We start from the raw sequence: 27806 nt of genomic DNA, 5'->3' as shown, positions 1-27806 counted from the left end.
CTCTCACACTTTTTTTTTTTTTGGTGTGGGGGGGGGGGGGATCTTGGGTGAGTTCCCACGCTTTTTTCCCAGAACTTGACCCCTGACAGACAGGCTATATGCATATCTCCATTCTTATCTGGCAAGTGTAAAAGACCATTATCAAAATTACAGCCAGTTGATTGGATGTTTTCATTATACTTCACAGCAAGTTAACAGAGCTGACATAGAACCAATTTAAACAGATGGGTAATGTAATGTAATATATTATTTGTATTAGACAAACAACATGATTCAGAAAATTACTGTTAACTGAAATTGAAAACTCAGATAAGTTCTAGTATCTGTGGTTGATCTTATTTTTATGTACAGAAGCAGAAATCAATTATTCTTATAAGCCATTCTGTAATCACCATAAAAAAAACAAATAAAACATACTAAGAATAATTCAGATTTCCTACTTAAAGCTAAATGTGGACTATGTTTTGTATGATGTGCTGTAGCTGGATCTAATAAATATTTTTCAGAAAGATTATTTGTTGCACTCTGTATAATATTAGTATATTGTGCAATTTCAATTTTCACCCTTTGTGCTGAACTCCAGATCAGATGTGACAATTTTTTGTGTTTCAGCCTCGGTTCACATACAGTATATGCTGTGCAGGAAACGCAGCAAATCCTGTGCATTTCCCGCACCGCATTGAAATTACAGGGCGTTCCTATGAACCGCAGTGGGTGTCAAAGTTAAAGACGGTTTGCAAAACGCAGTGTGATTAAAAAATCGGATCGCATAGGTGTTAACATCCATGCGATCCGATTCCAGTGTGGGGAAAAAAGGGTCCTGCACCTTTTTTGTGTGGATGCAGTGCAAATTGAGCCACGCAAATGAATGACTTAAATCGCACCACAGAGACATTACATGTGATTTGCACAGGAATGCGGTGCGAATCACATGCGATGTGCCGAACTACATATATGTGAACGGACACTAAAGCAGAACTTTACCCATAAAAATGTGATGTTTTAACAAAAGAACATACATTCAACATTAATATGTATGCTTCCAAAATGAGTGTGTGCAGTAAATTGCCTCCAGCATTGCTCCTGTTTCTTTTAGCTGGAGCCCCCCATTTTGTTGAAGATCAGAGCAGTCACTTCCTTTTTGGAAACTCTCTCCCTCTCCTTGGTCTTAAAAACTATATAGGGGAAATTTCCTAAAACTGTTGCACATAAAATCTGGTGAAGCTGTGCATAGTAACCAATCCGCTTCTAATTTGAGCTTGTTCAATTAAGCTTTGACAAAAAAACCTAGAAGCTGATTGGTTACTACGCACAGCTGCACCAGATTCTGGGTTAACCCCTTTGTGCAAATATCCCCCTATATATCACTTTCTTTAAAAAAAATACGTACATTTCCAGCCTTAATTGTATGGCTTGGTTTGGATTGAGAGGATGGCTGCAGAATTTTTCAGTGCTGAAGTTCACAGGTTAGTAATGACGGAGAAAGAAGAAAATATCAAGGAGATATGATAACACACTATGCTTGTATATTTAACTCATTTGTGTCTCCCTGGCAGCAGAGTTTGTCCTTTCACCTCTCCAGCTTTTCTTTTCTCCCACTCCTTAAAGTGATTGTAAAGTCTCGTTTTTTTTAAATAAAAATAATAAACATGTTATACTTACCTCCTCTGTGCAGTTGGTTTTTCACAGAGTGGCCCAGATCCTCCTCTTCTTGGGTCCCTCTTCTGTGATCCTGGCCCCTTTAAACATGGAGCTGCAGACCAGCCAAGCTCCCTTTCTCTCCTTATTGGCTGACTGAATTTGATTGACAGCAGTGGGAGCCAATGGCGTCGCTTCTGTGTCTCAGCCAATCAGGAGGGAGAGTCCAAGGACGGCCGCGGCATTTACTGACATTCCTGGATAGAGATGAGCTTAGGTACGTTTTAGGGGGCCTGAAGGGGGACTGTTTCACACAGAAGGCTTTTAACCACTTAAGCCCCAGAGGATTTGGCTGCTCAAAGACCAGGGCCTATTTTGCGATTCGGCACTGCATGAATTTAATGGACAATTGTGCGGCGTGCGATGCTGTACCCAAATGAAATTGACGTTCTTTTTTTCCCACAAACAGAGCTTTCTTTTGGTGGTATTTTATCACCTGTGTGATTTTTACTTTTTGCGCTATAAACAAAAAAGAGCGACAATTTTGAAAAAATAACAATATTTTTCACATTTTTTTATATGAAATCCCCCCCCCCCCCCAAAAAAAATGTAAAAATCGAAATTTTTTAACATTTTAAGCTAATTTGTTTTCTGCTACATGTTTTTGGTAAACAAAATCGCAATAAGCGTATTTTGATCGGTTTGCGCAAAGTTATTGCGTTTACTAACTACGGGAAAGATGTATGTCATTTTTATTGTTTTAACTAGTAATGGCGGCGATCTGCGATTTTTTTTTTTGCGGGACTGCGACATTGTGGCGGACAGATCGGACCCTTGACTGACGTTTTTTACACTTTTGGGGGTGCCAGTGACATTACTACAGTAATCAGTGCGATACATATGCACTGTTACTGTAAAAATGACACTAGCAGGGAAGGGGTTAACTTTATTGGTAAACAGTGGGTTAAATGTATCCCTGGGGGTGTGATTCTAACTGGGGGGGGGGCGTGGCTTGTGATGTAACCACAGAGACATATGATCCTACATAGCAGGATTGTACAGTCTCTGCAGTTACACCAGGGAGAATGACAGATGGCTGTTTTTAAATCAGCCGTCTGCCTTTCTCCCTCTCCAGCAGGAGATCGCGAGTGGCCGGCGGATGCCTGTGAACGTCACTTTGCCCAGCAGTGGCTGCCTGCTGCAGTATATCTGTGGTGGGCGGTCGTTAAGTGGTTAATCTTAATGTATAGAATGAATTAAGATAAAAAAACCTTCTGACTTTTCAACACCTTTAATCTGTGTCCCCTTGGCACAGACTTTGCCATTTTTGTAGCTTTCTTCCACCTTCAGAAACAGTAAATCTTTAGGCTCTCAGATGATCGGCCTGTAGTGGCTTTGATTTTAGGCACAGTGCCGAGAATATAAAGCAACTGAACATGTGCAGAGCAGGGTAATGCCCCATACACACGTGCAGATTATCTGCAGACTTTTGTCTGCAGACTTACCAAAACCATATAATATGAGGTCAAACCTAAACACTTTCAATTTGTATGCAATCCGGCAGGCCCTTGCACTACATAGAAAAGGTAAGTCTGCAGACAAAAGTCTGCAGATAATCTGCACGTGTGTATGGGGCATAAGACAATGCATAACTGGATTTTAAACAGTATAGGCACTTTTTTTTAATGTTTTAAATAGCTTTACCTGCAAAAGGAGCCAGCCTGAAGTGATCTATCAGGACCTAATTTTCTGGCTAAAGTTCCACTTTACATTTTTTATAACATAACTTTCCTTTATTTCCTGTGAGCGTTATATCAGGAAAAATATAGGAAATTAATTTCTATATTTGGGATCACGTTGTTTCTAAGCTTGTCAAATCCACTAGAAAATTGCTAGCAATTAGAAAGAAATAGAAATGCACGCAGGATGTATTTCAGTTTATTTTTACAGCAGGAATTAAGGCATAAATTCTAGTTTTGCCACATTAAGCGATTAACACTCATAGCAAAATGCAAATAGTCATTGCCTAAAAATACTGACAGTTATGGATTTTTATTGCTAATATTTTTCAATGTAGAGTAAAGGTTTCCTGTGGATTAAAGGTCAAGAGCTAGTTAGTTACATGATGTCAGAGACAACATTTATTGGGCATAGAAAATATTAGGATGACAGTCAGTAGTGTAATGCCTGTCAGTAATGTGATAAACTAACGAAAAAATTAAAAGTCAGCAGCTACAAATACTGTAGCTGCTGACTTTTAATTTTAGAACACTTACCTGTCCAGGGATACTGTAACGTCGGCAACCCAGCTGATTTTTGGATTGGCTCTCAGGTGCTGCCGCTGCCATTTGTGGTAGGGTAAACCGGTAGTGAAGCCTTTCAGCTTCACAACCGATTCCCTACTGTGCATGCGTGAAGCATGCTGCGCTTTCTAACTGGCCTGGCAGCGGAGGAAGAAGGAAGGGCCGAACGCAGAGACTCCCGGTAGTGGGGATGGGTACCTGTCAAATACAGGTGCCCTTCCCCCCGAAACGTGCTAAATGTGAGGGGGGGGAAGCAGATAAGCAGAGCTTCCACTTTTGGGTCAGACCTCTGCAGTGAGGACACTGCTTCCTCACAGAGAACAAGGGTCCTACTCTGCAGCAGCTGGCAGGGGAAAGGCTTTTTTTTCTGATTTTTAAAGGAAACCAACTGTAAGACCTTGCATACATTTTGGTTTAATACATGTGGAATGTATTTAGCTAATCTAAACTGTAAGTTCATGTGGATTTTAAAACAAACAGACCCTGGGTTAGAAGGTTGCAACCCAATAGCTTGTGCTGCAACAGAAGGGTGCAAACAGAATCAGAAGTATCACCATAGCTTGCATATTCCAATAAGACTTCCGAAGACGTCACATTCTGACGAAACGCGTCAAGTTGGCACGCACGTTGCCTCGCTTTGAGCTAGCAGCTGGACCGCACGCCGGAACCCACACTTCCGGGAACAGTGCACACGAGCGGAGAGAGCCAGCGTCCTGTTTTTTCCATAGCCGCGAGGCAATACAGGAGCTCATCAGCGATGGCTTAATATCTTTTGACCTGAGTGTTTTTGTTGGTCAAACTCTTTTCATGTGTCACGCATGTTTTTGCATTTGGAGTGATTTTATTTTGGAGTGTCCAAGTTTTTAGCTGCAGTGTCGTTTGGGGGTTTTTATGGACATTTACGGATGTTTTTTATGAAGATTGATGTGTTTTTAAGTTTTAAGTGTTTGAATAAAGGTTAAAAACCTTCTACACTATGAGGAGCCTTCTTCCTTTTTCTCTCCCATACTGAATACACATCCGTATCCATAACGAGACCGTCCATCCGTCCATCCACATCACAGGAGCAGCAGAATAAGCGCTTTAGATTCTTACTGGCGTACGCCATAAGAATCCACATCGTCTGGTAAGTGTGCTACCTTACCTTTCTGGCACAGAGTGATAGCAATCAAGGATCACCGGCACACACGATCCCAACTTCACTATAAGAGACTCTCTTCTGAGCACGCTTTTGCACTTTCTCATCTATTTTTTCACTATATGGACTTTTTTATTGGATTGTATGTTCATACGTTTGATACTTTTTTCCTACATGGTTTATTGCAAGTTATTTATTTATCAGCACTTTATAAGATAACACTAATTTACATGTTGGCACGTGCACTTTAGGTATTATTACGCAATTTATAATTATATTTATCATCAATTTTTATTTATTTATTTATATCAGTTTGTATCAGCAAGGATGGCAATCTAGCACAGTAGTATTGTTTTCACGTTCACACGTGCACTCACACTGACCAGTTGCTTACTAAAAATTATTTTTCACATATATAGGGTTAGCGCAGTATATATACCATTTGCCTACATTCTTGAGATCACTATCCCCTGCTAGACAGTGATTTTTATTACTTGCTGCTTCCCATCAATTATTAATCAAACTCCTAGGCGCGAGTATATTACCCACAATACAAACAGACACACCTTGCACCCTGTTAAAAAGAAACAAGAAAAATGTAAATACCATATATTTAGAAATAGTATGGACCAGGACAGAAACATGCAAAATGTATGTGGCAATCCCCAAGTAGTAATTTTTTTAAAGAAAATAAACATTTCTGAAGACACCTAAAATGTCAGTGTTATTAGTGAACATTAATATCCAACAACCAAAGTTGTTTTACATATATATATATATATATATATATATATATATATATTGTTACACAGCCATGAATATATTATATCGATTCATGTATTGATTGCTAACCAGGTGGTTTGATTTCCTCTCTAATTAATACTTAGCAGATTAGATTAGGTTTTTTTTTTTTTTTCTTGCTCCAATAATAATAATAACTGATCCATGTGTGGGTATGTTAATGCTCATGTGTATGCAAGTTATGTTGATGTACCCTTTTCTTGGGTACACCTCACCTATAATCACCTGTCAAGTAAAAGACGCCCTTTCCTGGTATTTTGATCAACAAAATAACTAAAAAAATATAAAATACAAAAATGGGACCAGTTACTTGTTTGCAAATATCAGTGCAGAAAAAGAACTCTTGTAGGGAACTTACTTATTACCAAGGCAGACTTGACAGGCTAAAGCATGGGAAAATCTATGTGAGATTAGGCGATCTCTGTTTATGCAAAGCGTTAGAACTTGTCAGACTACGTTCTTCTTAGTTAGGCTGGTATTCAATTTAAAGCCTAACTCTGGGTTCTTCTTAACCCAGAACTTAGTATAAAAAGTATTGGTTTAATTCTTTGTTATTTTGCTATACAGGCAGTACCCGGGTTACAAACAAGATAGATATTGTAGGTTTTTTTCTTAAGTCAAATTAGTATATAAATTGGAATAGGAATATTTTTTAAGTGTAACTAGCCAACAAAATCTTTTTTAAGCTTTTTGGATGGCATATGGAATAGGTAACACCCTTGTAATATTTGTTTTGCTGTCTCTGCCCCTGATCAGAAGATTTCACCTCACTTTCTGTCCCTGTGACAATTACATTTTAAAAACTGGGTTCTTAGAAACAAAGTACAGTAAAACCTTGGATTGCGAGCATAATTCGTTCCGGAAACATGCTTGTAATCCAAAGCACTCTTATATCAAAGCGAATTTTCCCATAAGAAATAATGGAAACTCAGATGATTCGTTCCACAACCATTTATTCATAAGTCTTTCAGTTTATAGTCTATAAACAAAGATTCTAGCAATGTGATTGGTTGTGTCATCATAAAATGTCCATCCACAAATGGCGCCTCCACAAGGGGATTAGAAGCAAAATCCAGCAGGAGCTACAGAGTATAAAAGAGAAGAGAGCCTCTAAGTGTACCAATATGGGGACATTTAATGAAGGTACAACATTTAGCAACTCACATGGTTGATGAATGATGATTAAACAGGCACATCTAAGTATGCCGGCATCCGGGGTTAAGCTGTCCACATAGACCATCTTCTGAACCACTGGCTCTCATACATGTCAGTCTGCAATCGTGATTGGGAAGACTACCCTGCAGTAGAGTGATCTGAAAGTGAGACTTAGGAGCGCAGCCTGGAAGGGTGTGATGGAGATGGCAGTGCAGAGGATGGTCTATATGGACAGCTTTACCCCGGATGCCTGCATACTTAGATGTGCCTGTTTTAATCCTCAACCATGTGAGCTGCTAAATATTGAACCTTCATTAAATGTAACCATATTGCTACACTTCGAGGCTCCTCTCATCTCTTTTATACCCAGTTGTGACATAACGCTACTTGTATATCAAGACATCGCTTGTATATCAAGTCAAATTTTTTTTTTAAAATGTGCTTGTCTTGCAAAGTGCTCTCAAACCAAGTTACTCTCAAACCAAGGTTTTACTGTATTGGTGATAAACCTTCAGTGGAGACACCTTTTTTCCCATGATAACTCTTTTTTTCCCTTTCTAGAGGTAGATTTCCTCTCACTTCCTGTTGTCTCCCTCCGTTTGAGTCGTGTGTAAGTTAGATGTTGGAACTTAAGATATTAACCCAAATGATATACACATTATAAAAAAATCATATATTTATTTACATTGTATATGATTGAACTAAAATGGAAGTGAATTTATGATGCAGAAACGACATATCATATGTCTTCTGCATTAAAGTTGTTTACTTGCCTGTCCACAGGGTACACAGTGCGCACATGCAGCTCAGTGCAGAATTTTGGGAATGCTTAACTCCCACGCATGAATGGGAGTGATGTCATCTTGGCCTAACCAATCAAAATGCCTTGGGACCAATACCCCGAAACTGCCAAGCTAAAGATGCCTGTGCCCCCCCCCCCCCCGCACTAATTTAACACAACTAGAGGATGGTCAAATTAAATGTAACCAGTATACAGAGGTTTACTTCTTCTGAGAGATATTAAAAGAACACTCTAAGTGGTCATGGTGGTAGGAGTCAGAAACACTACACATGCTGGGATATATACAGTTTTGTGCTTGGGGCTAGTTGCTCCCCTAGCACATATGACTTAGGCAGCCAGAAAATATCATGTCCTTATTCATACATGTATAAACAAGGACATGACATATTATGACAAAACACAAATAGTTATTAAAAAACATATTGCAACAATTTACACACACTAATGCACATACCTTTTCTACCTATTTTGCAGACTGCTGGCGGGTACTGCTGGTGTGGTTACTGCTGGCAGTTACCGCTGGTGGGTAATGCTGGTGGTTACTGCTGGCGATTACTGCTGGCAGTTACTGCTGGTGGGTAATGCTGGTGGGTACTGCTGGTGGGTACTGCTGGCAGGTAGTGTTGGTTCGTAATGCTGGCGGTTACTGCTGGCAGTTACTGTTGGTGGGTACTTCTGGCGGTTACTGCTGGTGGCTAATGATGATGGTTACTGCTGACAGTTAATGCTGGCAGGTAGTGCTGGCAGGTACTGCTGGCGGTTACTACTGGTGGGTAATACTGTTGGTTACTGCTGGTGATTACTGCTGGCAGTTACTGCGGGTGGGTAATGCTGGTGGGTAGTGTTAGTGGGTACTGCTGGTGGGTACTGCTGGCAGGTAGTGTTGGTGGGTAATGCTGGCGGTTACTGCTGGCAGTTACTGTTGGTGGGTACTTCTGGCGGTTACTGCTGGTGGCTAATGCTGGTGGTTACTGCTGGCGGGTAATGCTGGTGGTTACTGCTGGCAGGTAATGCTGGTGGGTAATGCTGGTTGTTACTGCTGGCGGGTAATACTAGTGTGTAATGCTGGTGGGTAATGCTGGCACTGCTGGTGAGTAATGCTGGTCATGCGGGTACTGCTGGTCATGACGGCGGGTACTACTGGAGGAAGCAGCGGCTGCAGTAGAGAGCAGTGCTGCTGCTTCCTGTATGGCTCCTGTCACAGGCGGAGTGTATTTCATATCACTCCGCCTGTGACAGAGCTGGAACAATACAGGAAGTAGCGGCTCAGTCACTGATTGCAGACATCCTAAGTCTCTTGCGCCAGCCGGGAGATCGCACGGCACTTGTGGGTGTCCGTGAGCTGCCCGCGGTGGGCCACATTGCCTGCGGTTCCGGGCCGCGGGTTGGACATCTCTGATTTTGAAGGTTGAGACAAACCATTTAACACTGGCAAGGGTGCTTACAATGGCCAGCATTTATTCACTTATGTACTGTAAAATCTTTATCCCAAAAGAAAAAAAAATGGCTGTTGTAGCTGCATTAAAAGTGTTGGCTGGATTTAAATTTTAGTTAGTTAGTCAAGTCCATTTAAATCTGCTAGTACATATAGCACTACCCCATCCCCAGATTGACAATGCTTCTTGCCGAGGTGTCTCTATTTGTTCTCCAGGTCACCAGGTAAAAATAAAGGTAAATGCCTAAATGAAGTAACCTAATACAGCCAACACATTTAGGGATTGGTAAGCTGCAACATATTGATTTTTTTGTGTTTAATAATGTTTTAAAAAGCTGTGATTGCAATAACTCTGTTGAAGGATAAATCCAAAGCATGATCTATATTGCTTCCATATACATGTACATACCTAATAATGGTCAGATTGACTTACTGGATAGAATTTTGAGATGCCTATAAAAGCTTTCAGAATCTCTAATCCTATTGGCTGGGGACTTCAATATGTGTTTTGAATCTTTAACAGATTCTTCAGTCAGTAGACATTTCTTTGGCGCTTTACATTATTTTCAGTTACTCGATGGCTAGGGAATGCTAATTCCTCAAAAAAGATTATGCGTTTTTCTCTATGTAGCAATAGCATTTGGTATATAGTAGATTTAGATACTATAATCCTCAGGCGTCACTATTTAAAGCACCTGCAATCTTCTAAAATTCTCACCTTACTTTGATTTTCTTTAGTTTAAAAACATCTTTTATACAGCACTCACTGCAATGGTGATTTAAATGTAAGTTTTTTTTAGAAGACTCAATTAACTATTAGATAATATTGATGCACATTGTCTCATAATAACATTCATAACATGTATACCGCATCTTTTGTGAGAAGTATCAAAAATGACAGTAAAAATATTTTTTTTGTAGACAGTGTTAGTCATAAAGCTTCCCAGCCTCTCAGATTTCCCCCTCCCTCCCTTGAGGCCAAACCCTCCCAATTATATTTAGGCTGGGTTCACACTTATGCGGGGAAACCTGCATCCAATTCTCATCACAGGAGAGTGTGACCTCAAAGGAGCCGGTTCACACATCTCTGGGTTGGCCCGCGGAGCGCATTGCATGGGGTCCTGTGCATCTTTGGCTCAGTTTCAGGCCCAAATTCAGGCAAAAATGTGGGTCTGATTCGTCCCTGAAATAGAAAACAGGGATGCACCAGACCCCTGCTGTGAGCCGCATCGGTATTAGATGTGAACCCAGCCTTAATGTTGTTTACTTACCTTATCCAGGTGTCTTTAGGCTGGTCAGATGATGCACAAGGTAATTTCCCTTAGTGATGGGCAGTCCTCAATGATGCATCACTGTATGTTAGTGCAGGGTGCTGTGGTAACATCCCTTCTGGTGTGGGTCCATGAAGCCTTCCACTCAAAGGATTTCCTCATTCTTCAAGGCTGAATGACTTTGAGCATCATCAAACTCAGGAAACTGAGGATATCTATTGGTCTAAAGCAATTATGGCGGGGAACAGCAACAGGTGAAAAGCATGGAAAACTTAAAAAGCAAACCAACGCAACCACCACATCTAACAATTGTTAGACTGTATTTGAATGCATTTTTGCTTTTGGGGTTTAATATCACTTTAAAGAACACTTATTTGAATAACTCCTATCAAACTCAGATCAATAATATATAGGCAACAAAAAAAAAAAAAAACTTTAGTTTGTAGGTAAAACATTGTCTAAATCAGTTTCTTCTGTTTAATTAAATACTTTTATTGTAAAAAAAAAAGTTTTTTTCCCACTCTTACCATCATCCAATCTGATATTAGAAGCAAATAGCCCTTCTAGAGACTCCCTAACTAAAGTGAATGTAAACGATCACCTTGTCAAACAACCCATTCAGCTTAAATGAAAGGTAAAACATTTGTATACATATATATGTAAATGAATATATATGTATATATATGCATGTATATGTAAATAAAACATTTTAAATACCTTTATTTACCCCTTTTTTAGAAGTAATCACATTCTCTCATTCCCTCCCTGCATACTAAGGGAATAGCTGAGGGTAAGAGAAGCAACAGCACACCTAACTTTCCAGTGAATGGCTGTGCAGGGGGATTGTCAGGACAAATCTAAGGAGGAGAGCACAGCTAGAGAACCTAACACAGTGTGCTCTCCTGCATAGTGTGGTCAGTTTTTAATAGAAAAACAGAGGGACTGGCAGAAACACCAGGGATTTCACACAAAGGAAGCAATATAAAGAGAACAGGATACTTTCTCATACAAGTACATGATACAGCAGGCACATATCAGGAATAAGTTTTGGGGTAACAAATGCTTTAAACACCATACTACCAAAAAATGAAAAACGTATTCTTTATACCACCACTTTACAAACTGCTAGCAAGAATACACATAATTAAAGTTTATTATTTGGGGACAAGTACATAACATGCTATATATCTAAAAAAATATATATATTTATATATATTTATTATTTGAAATAATATTTTTTTTTATAGGTATTTATACAACACTGTCAATTACACAGCACTTTATATTTTGTACATTCACTTCAGTCCCTGTGCCCAAGGAGCTTACAATCTAAGGTCTCTATATCACACAAATACTAGAGCCAAAGTTAGGCCGGCCATAGACTGTTCAAATCTCATCTGAGATTCGCAATGTGTATGGGAAAGCTGATTGTACCAACTTGGCTACAACCAGCCTGCCAGATTTACTTGCAATTATTATCGCTGTCTTCTCCTGGAGGAGACGGCTTCCCCTGCCTATACCCCCCCCCCTTCCTTGCCGGGAACACAATGTCTCCGCAGAAGGTATTCCCCTGTCATTATTGTCTGTGTTGATGGGGAATCATACAAATTTCTATGCTGGAAAGAAATTTGCAACAACTATGGCCTGCCTTAACCTACCAGCATTTGTTGGAGTGTAGGAAGAAGCCAGAGCAACCAAAGGAAAGCAAACACAGAGAGGACACACAAATTTCATGCAGGTAGTATCCTGGATGGGATTCAAATCAAGGACCCTAATGCTGCAAGGTCAAAGTGCTGACCCCTGAGCTACCTTGCTTAGCAATTAGCAGTTGAACAATCATCTCTCTCTGGAAATATATTCAAATGTTGAAATCTATCTCTGCATTCCTGGAATTTCTGAGCAGTACAGTACCAGAATACACAATACCTTGAGATATAATAAACCACCCCATCTGAAGGCAATCAGAAGCAAGTGTGAAGAATAGAGCAGCTTTTGTGTAAATGTGGGTGGACTGCTGTTGGATCAATGTGCTTAGATTAGTACATTGTCAAATGCACACAGAACCAATGATAGGTTGCAAATTCTATAACTGGCTTAAAACTGTGTGGAGCATTATTACTTCATTCAAATACAACAAATAAAGCAAGTACCTGTTTTGTTTTTTATAAAGCATTTTGTGTTGTGCAATGTTATAAAATAAAAAGGACTCCCATATTACCCAACAAGAATTGCTATATCTGAAAGCTTTGACAAAGTGAAAAACATAAAAAAGCTATGGTCACAGCATACACCTTCAGTTTATAACATCAGCATTGTAATACAATCCAAACAAAATTTATTTTTGACAATCCAATATACAGTAAGCATACATGAAAAATCTCCTTTCATGTTGTGAGTGCTGCCATATCTTTCCGCAACATCCTGATTTCCTTCATGTATTTCAGCATCTCATCTGCATTTTACTTTAATGTTCTTTTACAAAGGTTTTTATTAACAGATTGTAAGGACATATAGAGCCAACTGATTGAGACAGTAATCGGGAGTGCACAACATAACTTGGAGAATAGCTCCAAAATTCAGTAGGATAAAAGAAAGTTACAACAAGTAAAATATGAAATATTTAAACCGATCCACTTTATAAATGCACAGCTCCACATGTTCCTGACAGTTAGAACATAGTTATCGGCAGTAACAAAAAACAAAAAAATAAAAGCTAAAAAGGCTAAACCTAAGGAACTGTGGGGAAGGCATCTGATCTAGGAGGTGTTCTTGGTCATTGAACAAGAGGAATGTCAGTCGACTGAGATATAAATAATAGGATGAAAAAATACCTCTCAGGATAAGTAGAAGGCGGTTAAAGATACAGAGGAAAAAAGAAAAAGAGGGGAAAATGGGAAAAGTTAAATTGGGAAGAGAAAAGAGTTAAAAGAGTTTCAGAGGACAATGCACCTGAAAGCTGTCAGTAACCTATAGTCAAAGTGAGTTTAGTTAAATTTTTTAAGGGCTACATACAGTATACCATGGTATCTTGCCGCTTGCAAGCAGAGATTCTCATACTGACTTAGCCTCTTGAAACTCCTCCTCTCAGCACCTCTGTAGTTCAGAAGGCAGGCTCTATGAAATGTGCCTACCACAGTGCATAGCTAAAGGCCGAACCTTAAGAACAGTGGGGAAGGCATCCGATCTAGGAGGTGTTCTCGGTCATTGAACAAGAGAATGTCAGTTGACTGAGATATACGTAAATATATATGATGAAAAATACCTCCCAGGATAAGTAGAAGGAGGTTAAAGATACAGAGGAAAAAAGAAAAAGAGGAAAGTGGGAAAAGTTAAAGTGGGAAGAGAAAAGAGTTAAAAGAGTGGTTTCAGAGGACAATGCACCTGAAAAATGTCAGTAACCTATAGTCAAAGTGAGTTTACTTGAATTTTTTAAGGACTACATATACCATGGTATCTTACTGCTTGCAAGCAGAGATTCTCATACTGACTTAGCCTCTTTAAACTACTCCTCTCAGCACCTCTGTAGTTCAGAAGGCAGACTCTATGAAATGTGCCTAACCACAGTGCATAGTGAATACAAGTCACAAAATTAATGGAAATACATGTGCGGGGATCTTCACAAAGTAAACTTAAGATTAATTTGAGGAGGTGGGAAATAATTACAATATAATGTAAAAAAATAGGTATGATTTAACCGGTTGCCGACCGCCGCACGACTATATACTGCGGCGGTCAGCCCCGGCCAGGCAGAGTGACGTATCGGTACGTCACTCGCCTGTCACTGACTTGCGAGCCTATAGCGAGCGGGCGCGCGCCCGCCGAGGCGCGCGCCCGCCGCGGCTCGTTCACAGGCAAGTCAGTGCGTGTGACCGGCGGACTCGATGTCCGCCGGCCACACTACGATCGCTCCTGTGAAGGGAGAAAGACAGAGCAGCTTGTGTAAACAAGCTGCCTGTCAGTTCTCCCTGTGTAAAAGTAAAGATCTGACCGTTCTACTATGTAGAACGGTTGATCTTTGCTTTTACACCAATAGCAATGTCCCTACACAGTAGAAAGCACGCCCCTAGGACACACTTAACCCCTCCCTGTCCAATAAAGTTAACCCCTTCCCTGCCAGTGTCATTTTTGCAGTAACAGTGCATATGTATAGCACTGATTACTGCAGTAATGTCACTGGTAACCCCAAAAGTGTCAAAAATGTCAGTCAAGGGTCCGATCTGTCCGCCGCAATGTCGCAGTACCGAAAAAAAAATCGCAGATCGCCGCCATTACGCGTTAAAAAAAAAAACACCAAAAATGACAAAAATCTTTCTCTTTGTTAGTAAACGCGATAACTTTTGCGCAAACCAATCAAAATACGCTTTTTGCGATTTTTTTTACCAAACATAGGTAGCATAAAACAAATTGGCTGAAAAATGTTAAAAAATTTTGATTTTTACTTTTTTTTTTGGGGAATTTCATATAAAAAAATGTGAAAAATATTGTTATTTTTGCAAAATTTACGCTCTTTTTTTGTTTATAGCGCGTGATCAAAAAATCGCACAGGTGATCAAATACCACCAAAAGAAAGCTCTGTTTGTGGGAAAAAAAGGACGTCAAATTCGTTTAGGTACAGCGTCGCACGACCGCGCAATTGTCCGTTAAAGTCACGCAGTAAAAAATCGCAAAAAAACCCCTGGTCCTTTAGCAGCCAAATCCTCCGGGGCTTAAGTGGTTAAAGAAGAATGTCTTGCAAACTGCTAAATGCACAGGTATATCTACACAGTATATGTTTTACCTGTCATAGCATTTCTAATTCTGAACAACCAGTCCTAAAAGTCATGCAGCCTTACCAGACACCACAAACAGATCCTCAGACTCCTCCTCAGCCTGTTGTTGTACAATAAGGGAAAGAGAGCACATTAAAAGTGATATTAAACTCTCAAATATTTTTTCTAAAACAAAAAAAGAAATGTATACTTTCTGCTCTGTGCACTAGTTTTGCGGAGAGCAGCCTCTTAACCCCTCTTGTGGAGTCCCCTGCTGGTGCTCTTTGCTCCTCCTCTTCTCGTGTGCTCCCATAGCAAGTAGATTGCTATGGAGGCACATGTGTGGGCATGTTCCAGAGCTAGGCTGTGTGTGTCTATAGTCAATAGTTCCTGGTGTTGCCTCTGAGCTTGTAAGGACAGAGAGACAGACCAGCGCTCAGTAAAGTATTTGAGAGAAGAACAGCTAGTTCAACATTTTGTTTTCTTTCCATAAACAATTTTTATTGAGAGTAATAAAAGTGGTGCAAACAATACAGAAAGTACATAACGTCTTTGAAAAGCCATGACAGATATATGTCTAGTAGCAAATACAGTGCCTTGCGAAAGTATTTAGCCCCCTTGAACATTGTGAACTTTTGCCACATTTTAGGCTTCAAACATAAAGATATAAAACTGTAATTTTTTGCAAAGAATCAACAACAAGTGGGACACAATCATGAAGTGGAACGAAATTTATTGGATATTTCAAACTTTTTAACAAATAAAAAAACTGAAAAATTGGGCATGCAAAATTATTCAGCCCCCTTAAGGTAATACTTTGTAGCCTTTTGCTGCGATTACAGCTGTAAGTCGCTTGGGGTATGTCTCTATCAGTTTTGCACATCGAGAGACTGAAATTTTTCCCCATTCCTCCTTGCAAAACAGCTCGAGCAGTGAGGTTGGATGGAGAGCGTTTGTGAACAGCAGTTTTCAGTTCTTTCCACAGATTCTCGATTGGATTCAGGTCTGGACTTTGACTTGGCCATTCTAACACCTGGATATGTTTATTTGTGCACCATTCCACTGTAGATTTTGCTTTATGTTTTGGATCATTGTCTTGTTGGAAGACAAATCTCCATCCCAGTCTCAGGTCTTTTGCAGACTCCATCAGGTTTTCTTCCAGAATGGTCCTGTATTTGGCTCCATCCATCTTCCCATCAATTTTAACCATCTTCCCTGTCCCTGCTGAAGAAGCCTGTTTGAAGCCTGAAATGTGGCAAAAGGTTGAAAAGTTCAAGGGGGGCGAATACTTTCTCAAGGCACTGTAGTTGTTTACTGAGTCATGGGACATAGTAGACATAAGCTATATAATAAGCTAAAGAATGATAACCAGATATTCAAAAACATTATTTTGATACTCAGCCCAGTAGTGTAACAAAGGGATACAAGTAAGGTATAGGGTTCTGTTGGGGTAAAAGGAAACGGACCTGTCCCCATTACGAATACTATAGGCGAGTAGATTTTAGGGTTCATGTCCTGAGGTATTGAGGATGAGACAGTCCTATAAAAGGGGAAAAGTGAGGACAGAAAGATATAGAATTAGAGAAGAAGAAGAAGAGAAAAAAAGGGGGGGATGTAGGGGGTAAAGGAAGAGAAGGCGGGCAAGGGAAAGGGAAAGGAATTAGGTACCAGCTAAGTGTAATAAAGGTAAGGAATAAGCCCTTTTCCCCTACACATCTACTTGCAAGGAACAGACAGCCTCTGATACTGATTTCAGTCGCCTAGACAATGACTGGAATCATGGCGCCTCATATGATTGATAGCATCCGGTGGTTTTGAATTGGATCCAGCATGACCATGTGTTTGTAAATTTTTTCATCCTTTCTTGGGAGATATGAATCAATTCTTCCATCTCCTCTATCTTAGAGAGTCTGGAGAACCACTCTCTGATCATTGAGATGCATGTGGTTTGCCAGTGGACAGGAACGCATAGCTTTGCCGCATTCACCATGGGCATAGCCAGAGATTTATGATAGACTTTTTTGGGCAAAGATGTATGGTGTAGAAGGAATTGTTCAGTTAAAATCTAAGGTGAATGTAATGACATACGTGATGAGATTTTACACTTCCTTTCAATAAGGTTGAAATAATGCACATTCCCACCAGATGTGAAGCATCGTGCCTTCCACATTCCCACATCTCCAATAGGTACTGGGTGAGTGTTTGTGTTAGTGAGACGGGGTTCTGTACCATCTGGTTTCTATTTTATAACAGTTTTCTTGAATCGCTACATTCTGAGAGCCCTTATGTGTTAATTCATGAATAGTATCCCCACTGTCATATCCAGATGGCTAGATAATTAGTTCAGGTTAATTCTATTTCTGTATACAATTTCATCTGCATATGATTATGTAATCAGGTAACCCTTGACCTGTGTCAGGAGGGGGATGTCCATGCTGTATAAAAACTGTGTGACTGTTCAATAAAGAGAATATTCCAGTACAAGCTAAGTTGTTGGCTAGCTTTGTATGGGAGGCAGCTGGAAAATCTGATATCTATGTTCACGACTGGGAGGAAGCCGTATACTGATGGCAGTCCACAAGTACAGTGTGGGTTGCGGTTCCATTACAATACCCCTTTAGTCTTGGAGAAAGGATTTGTTGCATGTAGAGCTGTTTGGCATAAGCTATTGGTAAGCTTAGGAATTGAGTCCGAACAGAAGTGAGCTTCCTGAAGAAAAATGAACTGGGCTTTGTGCTTGGTGATGGCTGTCAAGATCTGTGTTCTCTTCTCCAGGAAGTTCAAACCTTTTACTTTGAGCGAGACGCATTTCAATGAGAGAGGTGTCTTAGGTGTTAGATTTTTCTGCATGTTGCAATACAGCTGTCCAAAAGGCAATTACCGGGCTAGAAAGAAGGCTGTAGATGGGGGGAGGGGTAATGTGTCCCCACACAGTACGTGTAGAGGTGTCTATTAGTAATAAAGTGGGGAGGGATAAGGGGAATTAGGTAATTGAAAGAGGGAGAGGGGGGGGAAAAAAGGGAGGGTGGAAATGGGGGAAAGGGTGTAAGCAAAGGAATAGAGTTAACAAGAGGTCACAGATTTGTAAAAGAGTGTATGAGAAATTGGGAAGAACCCAACAGGTGGGAAAGAGTGTTTACCAGAGGTGATAATAGAAGTTCTATATTACCTTACAGAATGTAAGCTGGATGGTCAGCGAGAACCCATTAGAACTGCTGCTTGGGGACGTTGGTACATATAAGGATCGTGTGAGTGTGCATCATCTTAAGAATTAGTAATAAATTAAGGAAAGGGGGGAACCTAGGGCGAGTGAATGGGCAAAAGAACATGGCAAATCACAAGACATAGGCTTCTAATATGTGTCTAGGGCATAGAGAGACAGGTTGTCAGGAGATATATTAAGATGGTTCGATGGAGCTATCAGGTCTTCTGTCTGTGAACCCATCTCTCCAGACCCCACGCAGAGCACCCAGAAGAGCAATGGATAGGAGCATGCATCTGCCAATTCAAAAATGTAAATTTTGCAATCATAAGCTATCAAGTTGTATATTACAAAGAGCAGCTACACGTTCGACCTGTTGAAAATCTGATGTGTCAGTGTAGATCAAATGCCTACAATTGTTGTATGTAGGGGGAGAAATAAGAGATATACAGGTAACATCTTCCCACTTCTCACTGAGATATATCATCCGCTGGGAGAAAAACAATATGCCCCTCTACTCCCACTGATTCATAGAAGATATATATATATATATATATATGTATGCTGCCTCCCCCATTGAGTGTGATGGTGGGTTAATGTAATCAAGGAGGCATATTCATTTATAATATCGAATACATTAGGAGGGTAGTATTGATCTTAATCCTAGCAAGCTGTGGGAGGTGTTTATATCATGGGATATAACATAAGGGCATATGTTGCATACTGGTCAAGCTATGTTCTATCTAATAGGGGGGGGCAGTGCATGTCTCGGAGGAGGACCAGATCTCGATATCAGTGTAAAAAGGTAAAATGGAGGATTCAATATAATGATGACTGGGACTCTGATAAGTATCAGAGTTCTCTGTTACCTACCATTGAGCAAGTATAGAGAAAGCATGGCTCTAGACGTTTCAGCCTCAGTGGGGGAATGCCAAGATACACATGTTGGTCCTCCTCCCAAACAGAGCCCAGCCTCTCTCCAGTCCCTCTCTCCTCAGTGCCCAAAGACAGTTTCTAGCAACATTAAGAAGCAAATAAATATGTTTGGGGGGGGGGGGTACATTCTAACATTATGTATTATTTAAGAGGTCTATCTCCTGGGGTCAGTGTGTCCAATTCTCTGCTTCAGCTTGTATGAGAGTTAGAGACTGGTGTGCCATCAGTTTTAACGAGGCATATTCTGAGGTGCTGGTCAGCAAACGTATTGTAGTGTTGTGCAGCATGCACTGTTACTGCTATTTACGCTGCCCAGTTGTTAAGTGACGTGGATCCAGTCTACATCTTCTGGAGCATTCGGAGAAGGGTTGTGAGAAACTGGACACCAAGGCTCAGACGGGAAGTAGAATGCATACCAAACTGGCAGGTCAACCAGAGGCAAGTTGAGCTGTTCACAGAAGGCTTGCAAGTCCTCTGGCGTATGTAGAAGTGCAATGAGGCCTCTAGTGGAGGCAGAGAGACAGAACAGAAATTTCCATCTGTATTGAATATTGAGCGTAGTGCCTCCAGCAGGGGGTGTGCGTACATCTATTCTGTAAGGTGATTTGAGAAAGGTCCTGGAACAGTTTAATCTCCGCACTATTGTAAAGAAAGTAGTGGCTGCATTTGTTTTAGTTTTTTTTTTTTTTTTTCTTGATTGTCACCCATTCATGCCCCCAGTAAGTCTGTTATCTTTCAACTTCCTTTACCTGACCTCATCATTAAGCAAAAGTGATAGCTAGAGTCTTTAGACCACTGACAGGGGTGCTTACAAATAGTCAGCTTTTATTCATTTTCCTTTATCCCAAAAGTTGCTGTAAATGTTAGCTGGAGTTCAGCTCTAATTTGTTGGTCAAGTCCATCGAAATCTTTCAGTGTATATAACACCACCCTTTCCTCAGATTGAGGATGCTGCTATCCAGAGGTGTCTCCATTGCTCCTCCACTCATAGTGGAGACACCTTAAGACAGAGTATGTAACTGGCTGGATCATCAGGTGAAAACAAAGAAAAAAGCCCCCAAAAAGAACACTCATGCAACCACTACATCTGAGGAATGGTAAGCTGCTATATATGACATTTTTTCTTTTGGGTTTAATACCATTTGAAATCAATCCAGCCAGATATTGAGACCCCAAATGTATTCCGACACATGATTTATTTATCATCATTACATTTGGAATCCAGTGCAAGAGGCAATAAGGATGTGCAGAGCAAAGAAAGGCCTTGTTCACATAGGGTGCATAGCGGCGTACTCCTCGCAGGGCCGTCTTTTACCGGCACAGGAATACATCGGTGTTGCGTGCATTCCTGTGCCGGCATCCCATTGTTGTCTATGGGGTCGTGCAGCTGCATGGGCATAGCTGCTGTGTCTTAATATGAAATGCAGGTGCCTGTGGGTCCCTGCCCTCACATAGGGTGAGTTTGAGGACCGGCACCTGATGTGTTCATGCAGCTGAGCTTCCCAATAGACAACAGTGGGATGCCTGCAATCTAATGCATGCAACACCTGTACATCCCCATGCCAGTAAAAGATGACCCTACACGGGGTATGCAGCTAATTGTTTTATGTGAACAGAGCCTTACTTAATACATTGAAGAATGTGCCCTGGGTGGACACAAAGTAAACAAAGTTGTTACTACAATATATTTTCTTTTTATGCTTCCAGTGTTTTCATTAAAAGTCAAGAAAACACAACGTACTCTATATGGCACTTGGAAACCAGTGTCTTTGTACTTGATGTGACAGATATTGTAATGTTAACAGATACGGGCTGATTAAAGGCATTCAGCAACATAAAGTATCAGAAGAAAAGGTCATACTTTCCTACTGCCACTATTAATATCATCAAAATCCACTCTGACTAATCCTTACTTTTCTGCACAAACTGATCTGTAGTTATTCAAAATGTCATTCGTGACTTACGCATGATGCTGTGATAATGGATGCATACACTATGACAATGCATTTTAGACATAAACAAACACCTTCTCATCCGTACTTACAGGGCTTATGTTTCATATTGTTTTGGTGAAGACACGCTAATTCAGCTGTCTTTCTGCTGTAAAATGAATTACTGTGTTCCTAATGTAGCATGAACTGATGATTGATTCTTGGGATTAGCACAGGCCACATTTTTTATGTATCTGCTGAAAGCTAGACATCCCATTATCTGCATGCTCATATCTTGGCAGGGGCCTTCTGGCAACGAATACCTTATAGTCTGATAAAATAAGCAGTTAGTGGCATGTCTATATATTACCTTTCCTAATGGAAATCTAAAAACTTGCTGTTGTCAGTGTTACTTATTTTGCATTCTAATTCACCTTAATGGAAAAGTAACTACAGAGAGGCAATCGATTGAAATGCATTCCTTTATTTACCTACTGGTGCTTAACCTTAAAATGCTTGTTATTGAAAATAAAATGCGAAATGTTTGTGTGAATGACATTGTGTCCACCTACCACCATATTATCCAGTTTAGTTAGGAATATGAAATATGATTTTAGATTTTACTTGCTGCACCACCGGTAAAACCTGTTGTGGAGATGTTACAATATCTTAGTGATAGGCATACGTTATTCCCTTAGCTTAGTGAATGTGGTGAAAATCCACTTTGCAAAGAATGCAGAATCTCAAGTCTGAAGTAAAAAAAATAAATAAATTTGTTCTTGCATGTGGTTGGATGATGGGAGTCAATACAGTTTCACTTCATTCACTAAGGTAAGGGGAAATCCCCTTGCCAACGGACCAGCCTATTTGTCTTAAGTAAATTACCTCCTTTCTGTCTACATGTACTTGATCTAGCATCAACTGCATTTGATAACATTGTACTGAACTGTGTTGCTGATATTGACCATCAGGACCAAATTGGCGCTCGCTTGCTCGCCCCCACACCCACCCCCATCCTGGCCAGCCAGGCTCTGTGCTCAGATAAGGGCCTGGTATGGATATTGGGGAGGACCCCACGACGTTTTTTTCATTTTTTTTTATCTGTATTGCCGGGAGCCGACAATACATTACAGCCGCGAGCATATAGTTACATAGTTACATAGTTACATAGTAGGTGAGGTTGAATAAAGACAACAGTCCATCCAGTTCAACCTGTGTAGGTGTGTGTGGCTGTAATCATCTCACATAGCCCTGAATGTTCTGATCCTTGAGATGTAAGTCTAAGAGTCTTTTGAAAGCCACCATACTACCCGCAGAAACCACCTCTTGTGGTAGAGAATTCCACAATCTTGTAGCCCTAACAGTAAAGAACCCCCCACGTTGCCTGAGGTTAAAACGCTTCTCCTCTAATCGCATTGTATGCCCTCGAGTCCTCATGCAATCCCTTCGAATGAACAGCTTTTTTTCTAAGCTGGGATCCCAATTAAGATATTTATAAATTGCTATCATGTCCCCCCTCAGACGTCTCTTCTCCAGGGAGAATAAATCGAGCGATTGTAGACGCTCTTCATAGTCAAGGTCCTCCAACCCCCTAATTAGTTTAGTTGCCCTTCTCTGGACTCTCTCCAGCTCCAACACATCCCTCCTGAGGACTGGCGACCAGAACTGGACAGAATACTCCAGATGCGGTCGGTTTTATAAAGTGGAAGGATTATAGTCTTATCTCTGGAATACATCCCTTTCTTTATGCATGCTAATATTCTGCTGGCTTTAACAGCTGCCGCTTGACATTGCATGCTGTTGCCTAATCTATCATCAACCAAGACTCCCAGATCCTTCTCCATTTTTGATTCCCCCAAGGGTTCCCCTCCTAACGTGTATTGTGTTTTTATGTTTTTAGTCCCCAAGTGCAAAACCTTACACTTCTCCACGTTAAACCTCATTTGCCATGTCGTTGCCCACTCTGTAATTTTGTCCAGGTCATTCTGTAGGATATCTGCTTCATGCTGTGCAGTTATTGCCCTGGCCAATTTTGTGTCATCTGCAAAAACTGATAACGCACTACTGATCCCGTCCTCAATGCAAGTTTAAATGACAATTTTTTCTTTAGAAATGTCAGTATTGCTGCAGCAGACTACAAACATCACACAAATGCGCCACTTTACAGGCACATTAAAGGGGGCCCCCAGGCATGATATTTAAAGGAATTTTTCATTTTTATTGTTTCACTTTAAGCATTATTAAAATCACTGCTCCTGTAAAAACTATTCTTTTAAAAAAAAATGTTTGCATTGATTCATGTCCCCCAGGGCAGTACCCGGGTCCCCATACACTATTTTTGGCCAATAACTTGCATTTAAGCTTTTAAAATTAGGACTTTTGATTTTTCATGTTCGTGTCCCATAGACTTTAATGGAGTTTGCATGTTCGCTGCAACATTTCCCCTGTTTGAGATGTTCTGGTGCGAACTGAACAGGAGGGTGTTCGGGTCATCACTAATTTGGAATCATTTCTGGTATTTATCTACCTTTGATACATTTACCTCTACCTTGCTTTAGCCTGTTGGGTCATCCCGGGATCCTCTCATCAGCATATGTCATCTTCTGGTGTATAGATACTCATGGCCTCTCTTCCCCTCGTCTTATTTTTATTATCCATTACCCTCCCTCCCTCCTTTTTATTTTTTATTTTTTTGCTGCTCCTAGATATACCCATTTTGCTGATCTGTCAAAATACTTAGTTTCAGAGGTGCTCTCTCTATAGGATTATCTGTATTAATACCACACCCCTAATACATAGCTATAGGTTTCTGATCTCCCTCCTACTATTAAGATCCATGTCTTTGTTTCTTGTTTAATCTTAACTGTATTATAGAAACAAGGGATGTTTTCCTATTTCAAGTGTATGTAGCCTGTTTATTCTTGACACTTGTGCTCTTACTATGCATTACCCACAAATGTGAGCACTGATATAATCAGGCTCCTCTGATCCATTTATATTTCATTGATACGTTATCGTTTTTGTCAATATGTTTTATTGTGCCTGCAAAACCAATAAGAAAGATTAAACATAAATTTGGAGCATTTTAGAACACAATGTAAAAGTGACACATTTAGGAAGTTGCTATCAGAACCAAAAGTGTAACAAACGCGTCATGAATTTGGCGCAATACAGTAACAACAAGGATTAAGGCCAGAAAAGTGGCGCAGCAGCTTCATTGAATCCCCCCTTAATATATGTTGAACTAAAATTCATGCTATGTTAATTCCAAAGTCAGCTGCTACAAACATTAAAGCAGCCCTGTATTGAGCTTAAAATAATCAGGACACTGCTGAAATAGGGTTCAAAAAGTTCCTCCTCTTACCTGCTAAGCACAACTTCTCCAACCCCAAGGTACCACTTGAAACCCAGATAAAAAGCCCATACAAATTAACAACTTTCTGAAAGTCTGTATTTGCATAGGTCTGATCATACCACTCCACACATGACATTGTTTGTCCTGGTAACTGGTCACTGAGCACTGCTTTTGAAAGGCAGGAGGTTGTGTACACATATGAACCAAATCCAGAAATACTGAGCTTTTCCCTTGTAATGCAGCAGAGAGAGAGGATTGATTTTTATCTTACTTCTATAGCTTTGAATTCTGGGCCATTCTTACAGGAGAAGATACAACAAGCCCACCACTAAGCCCCACCCACATACAATAGGTACCCTCATTGGCCAATAGGAATAACAACTCCCCCCCCATCCCACCCCCCACACTTGACAAAGTCTCTTTAATCCAGGCCAGGTATGGGAAGAGAAGGGATTGGCTGATAATCTGCTTTTCCATATTAGTTACAAAATATTATTTATCTACTGTATATACATAATAATACTTGTATTTCTTTTATTTTGTGTGTTTTATAGGTGTGGCTATGTGGGGGCAGCATGGAAGTTCTCCCATGTTCAAGAGTGGCCCATATAGAACGCAAAAGGAAGCCTTATAACAATAATATTGATTTCTACACAAAAAGAAATGCATTACGGGTAGCTGAAGTCTGGATGGATGATTACAAATCTCATGTATATATCGCATGGAATTTACCTTTAGAGGTACACTCTGAAATCTTATAAAATACAGTGTATATCATCACTATGTAAACAGACAGTATAATAACATTCTCCTCATTATCTTTAGAACCCAGGAATTGACATTGGTGATATATCAGAAAGAATTGCCTTAAGGAAAAGCTTGAAATGCAAGAACTTTCAGTGGTACTTGGATAATGTTTATCCAGAAATGCGACGATACAATAACACTGTGGCTTATGGAGAGGTAATGTAAATAAAGTGTATATCTAACCAAAAAAAGTCGGTGTATGCACCCAGTGATCTGTTCAGTTTCTTGGCATCTTGCTTTTGCTTATCAATAAGAAATTATGAGTCTTATCAATCCTGCCCAGTTCGCCCCATAAACTACAGAAAACCTCTCTCTTATGCTCTGGATAAGAGTAGAAAATTAATTCTATAAAAAAAGAACTGTAAAGGTCTGGCAAAATTGCTTAGAATATTAGATAAGCAGAGGCTGCACTGTTAGCTTAAAAAGTAAGTTAAAGAGGAGCTTCAGTTCACCTGAAAAAAATGTAGCTGCTGGCTTTTAATAAAAGGACACTCTTCTGTCCAGGGATCCAGCGATGTTTTCCCCCAGGCCAGTTCTTCACTGGTCTTCAGGTCCCCAGGCCTGGCATGTTTACTAAGGTAAGTCGCCTATCATTCTTTTTGGTTTCACAGCTGGCTTCCCACTGCACACACGTAGGCCACGCTGCACTTTATAAATAGTCCCACAGTCTTCTGAGACCTATGTTGTGTCCCAGAAGGTTGCGGGCGCGGGAGAGAACGTCCGGTGGAATCACTGCAGTGATCCAATTAGAAATGGGAGCCGGTACCTGTCAAAACCAGGAACCCGCACCCTCTCCCCCAGACAAAGTGACAAAAATAGAAGAGGAGGGGGGAGAAGAGCATAAAGCAGAACTTTACCTTAAGGCTCCATGTACACGGGGCGTTGTAAATGTCCGTTTAGGAGCAGTTGGGTGTTTTTTTCAGAAGCCCCTGAACCCACCTGCATGTTATCTTATCTGTCCATGTACACAGGGTCGTTTACAGTCATTTGCAGGCAGTTGAGTTCAGGGACGTCTTTTGGAACGCAATTATTTGCGTTTGAACGTGTGTTTCCCGGCGTTTCAAGCGCAAAAACGCGACCGAACGTGATGAAATAAGTTCAGCCACGTTATACGTTTTCTTTTCTTCCATTCAAAATCAATGGTTCCCTATGGGAGCCTATTGATTTGAATGGAAGTTGCACCGCAAGTAGGATCAGGATGATCCGACTTGCGGTGCGACTTGCGCTGTAAGAATCTTGAGGGGGAACTCCACGCCAAAAATGGGAAAAAAACTGCGTGGGGGTCCCCCCCAGGTTCCAAACCAGGCCCTTCGGGTCTGGTATGGAATTTGGAGGTAGCCCCACGCTGAAAAAATGGCGTGGGGTCCCCCCAAAATCCATACCAGACCCTTATCCGAGCACGCAGCCCGGTAGGGCAGGAAGGGGGAGGGGACGAGCGAGAGGCCCCACCCCCCCTGGACCACACCAGGCCACATGCCCTCAACATGGGGGGGTGTTGGTGCTTTGGGGCAGGGGGGGCTCTGCACCCCCACATCAAAGCACCTTGCCCCCATTTTGATGGGGACAAGGGCCTCATCCCCACAACCCTGGCCGGTTGTTGTGGGGGTCTGCGGGCAGGGGGCTTCTTGGTATCTGGAAGCCCCCTTTAACAAGGTTGGCCCCCCAGATCCCAGACCCCCTCCCTATGTGAATGGGTAAGGGGTACACTGTACCCCTACCCATTCACCCCATAAAAGGCAGTGTATGTAAATAACGATAGGAGACGTTTTGGAAAGTTTATTCAAAATCTTCATCCGGACTTCTCCGCTCTGGTCTTCTCCCTCTCCGCTCTTCTTGTCTTCTGCTCTTTTGCTGTCCACTCTTCTGCTGTCCAACCTTCTGCTCTTTTGCCCTAGGCTCTTCTTCTTCCTCCGGTCCTCCTCCGACCCTGTCCCCGGTGATAATGCCGGTCTCCGATCTCTGCAGCTTGTTATATAGCCATTAGGGGGCATGGTCTCCCGATGCCCCGTCCCCTCGGGGGTCACATATAACGTCATCTGTGACATGATAACGTCATCTGTGACATGAGGGGGCGGGGTCTCCGGATGACGTCACCTGGCGACCACCTCCACAATGGCTATATAACAAGCTGCAGAGACCGGAGACCGGCATAATCACTGGGGACAGCGTCGGAGGAGGACCGGAGGAAGAAACTGAGCCGAGGGCAAAAGAGCAGAAGATTGGACAGCAGAAGAGCGGACAGCAAAAGAGCAGAAGCCAAGAAGAGCGGAGAGGTCCGGATGAA

General features: G+C 41.1%; 1 protein-coding gene across 1 annotated transcript in view; it reads left to right on the top strand.

Moving 5' to 3' along the window:
• Positions 1-27806, top strand: part of GALNT17 (polypeptide N-acetylgalactosaminyltransferase 17) — a 630956-nt gene that overhangs the window by 588991 nt on the left and 14159 nt on the right. The window contains exons 7-8 of the mRNA XM_082246998.1: positions 25270-25455; positions 25541-25678. Coding sequence (XP_082103124.1) covers positions 25270-25455; positions 25541-25678 — 324 coding nt within the window. The remainder of the gene's footprint in view (positions 1-25269; positions 25456-25540; positions 25679-27806) is intronic.

The sequence above is a fragment of the Pelophylax lessonae genome (genome assembly GCF_965119305.1).
Source record: "Pelophylax lessonae genome assembly, chromosome: 2".
Lineage (NCBI taxonomy): Eukaryota > Metazoa > Chordata > Amphibia > Anura > Ranidae > Pelophylax > Pelophylax lessonae.
The sequence above is the reverse complement of the archived record's forward strand: the minus strand, read 5'-3'. Positions and strand labels throughout refer to the sequence as shown.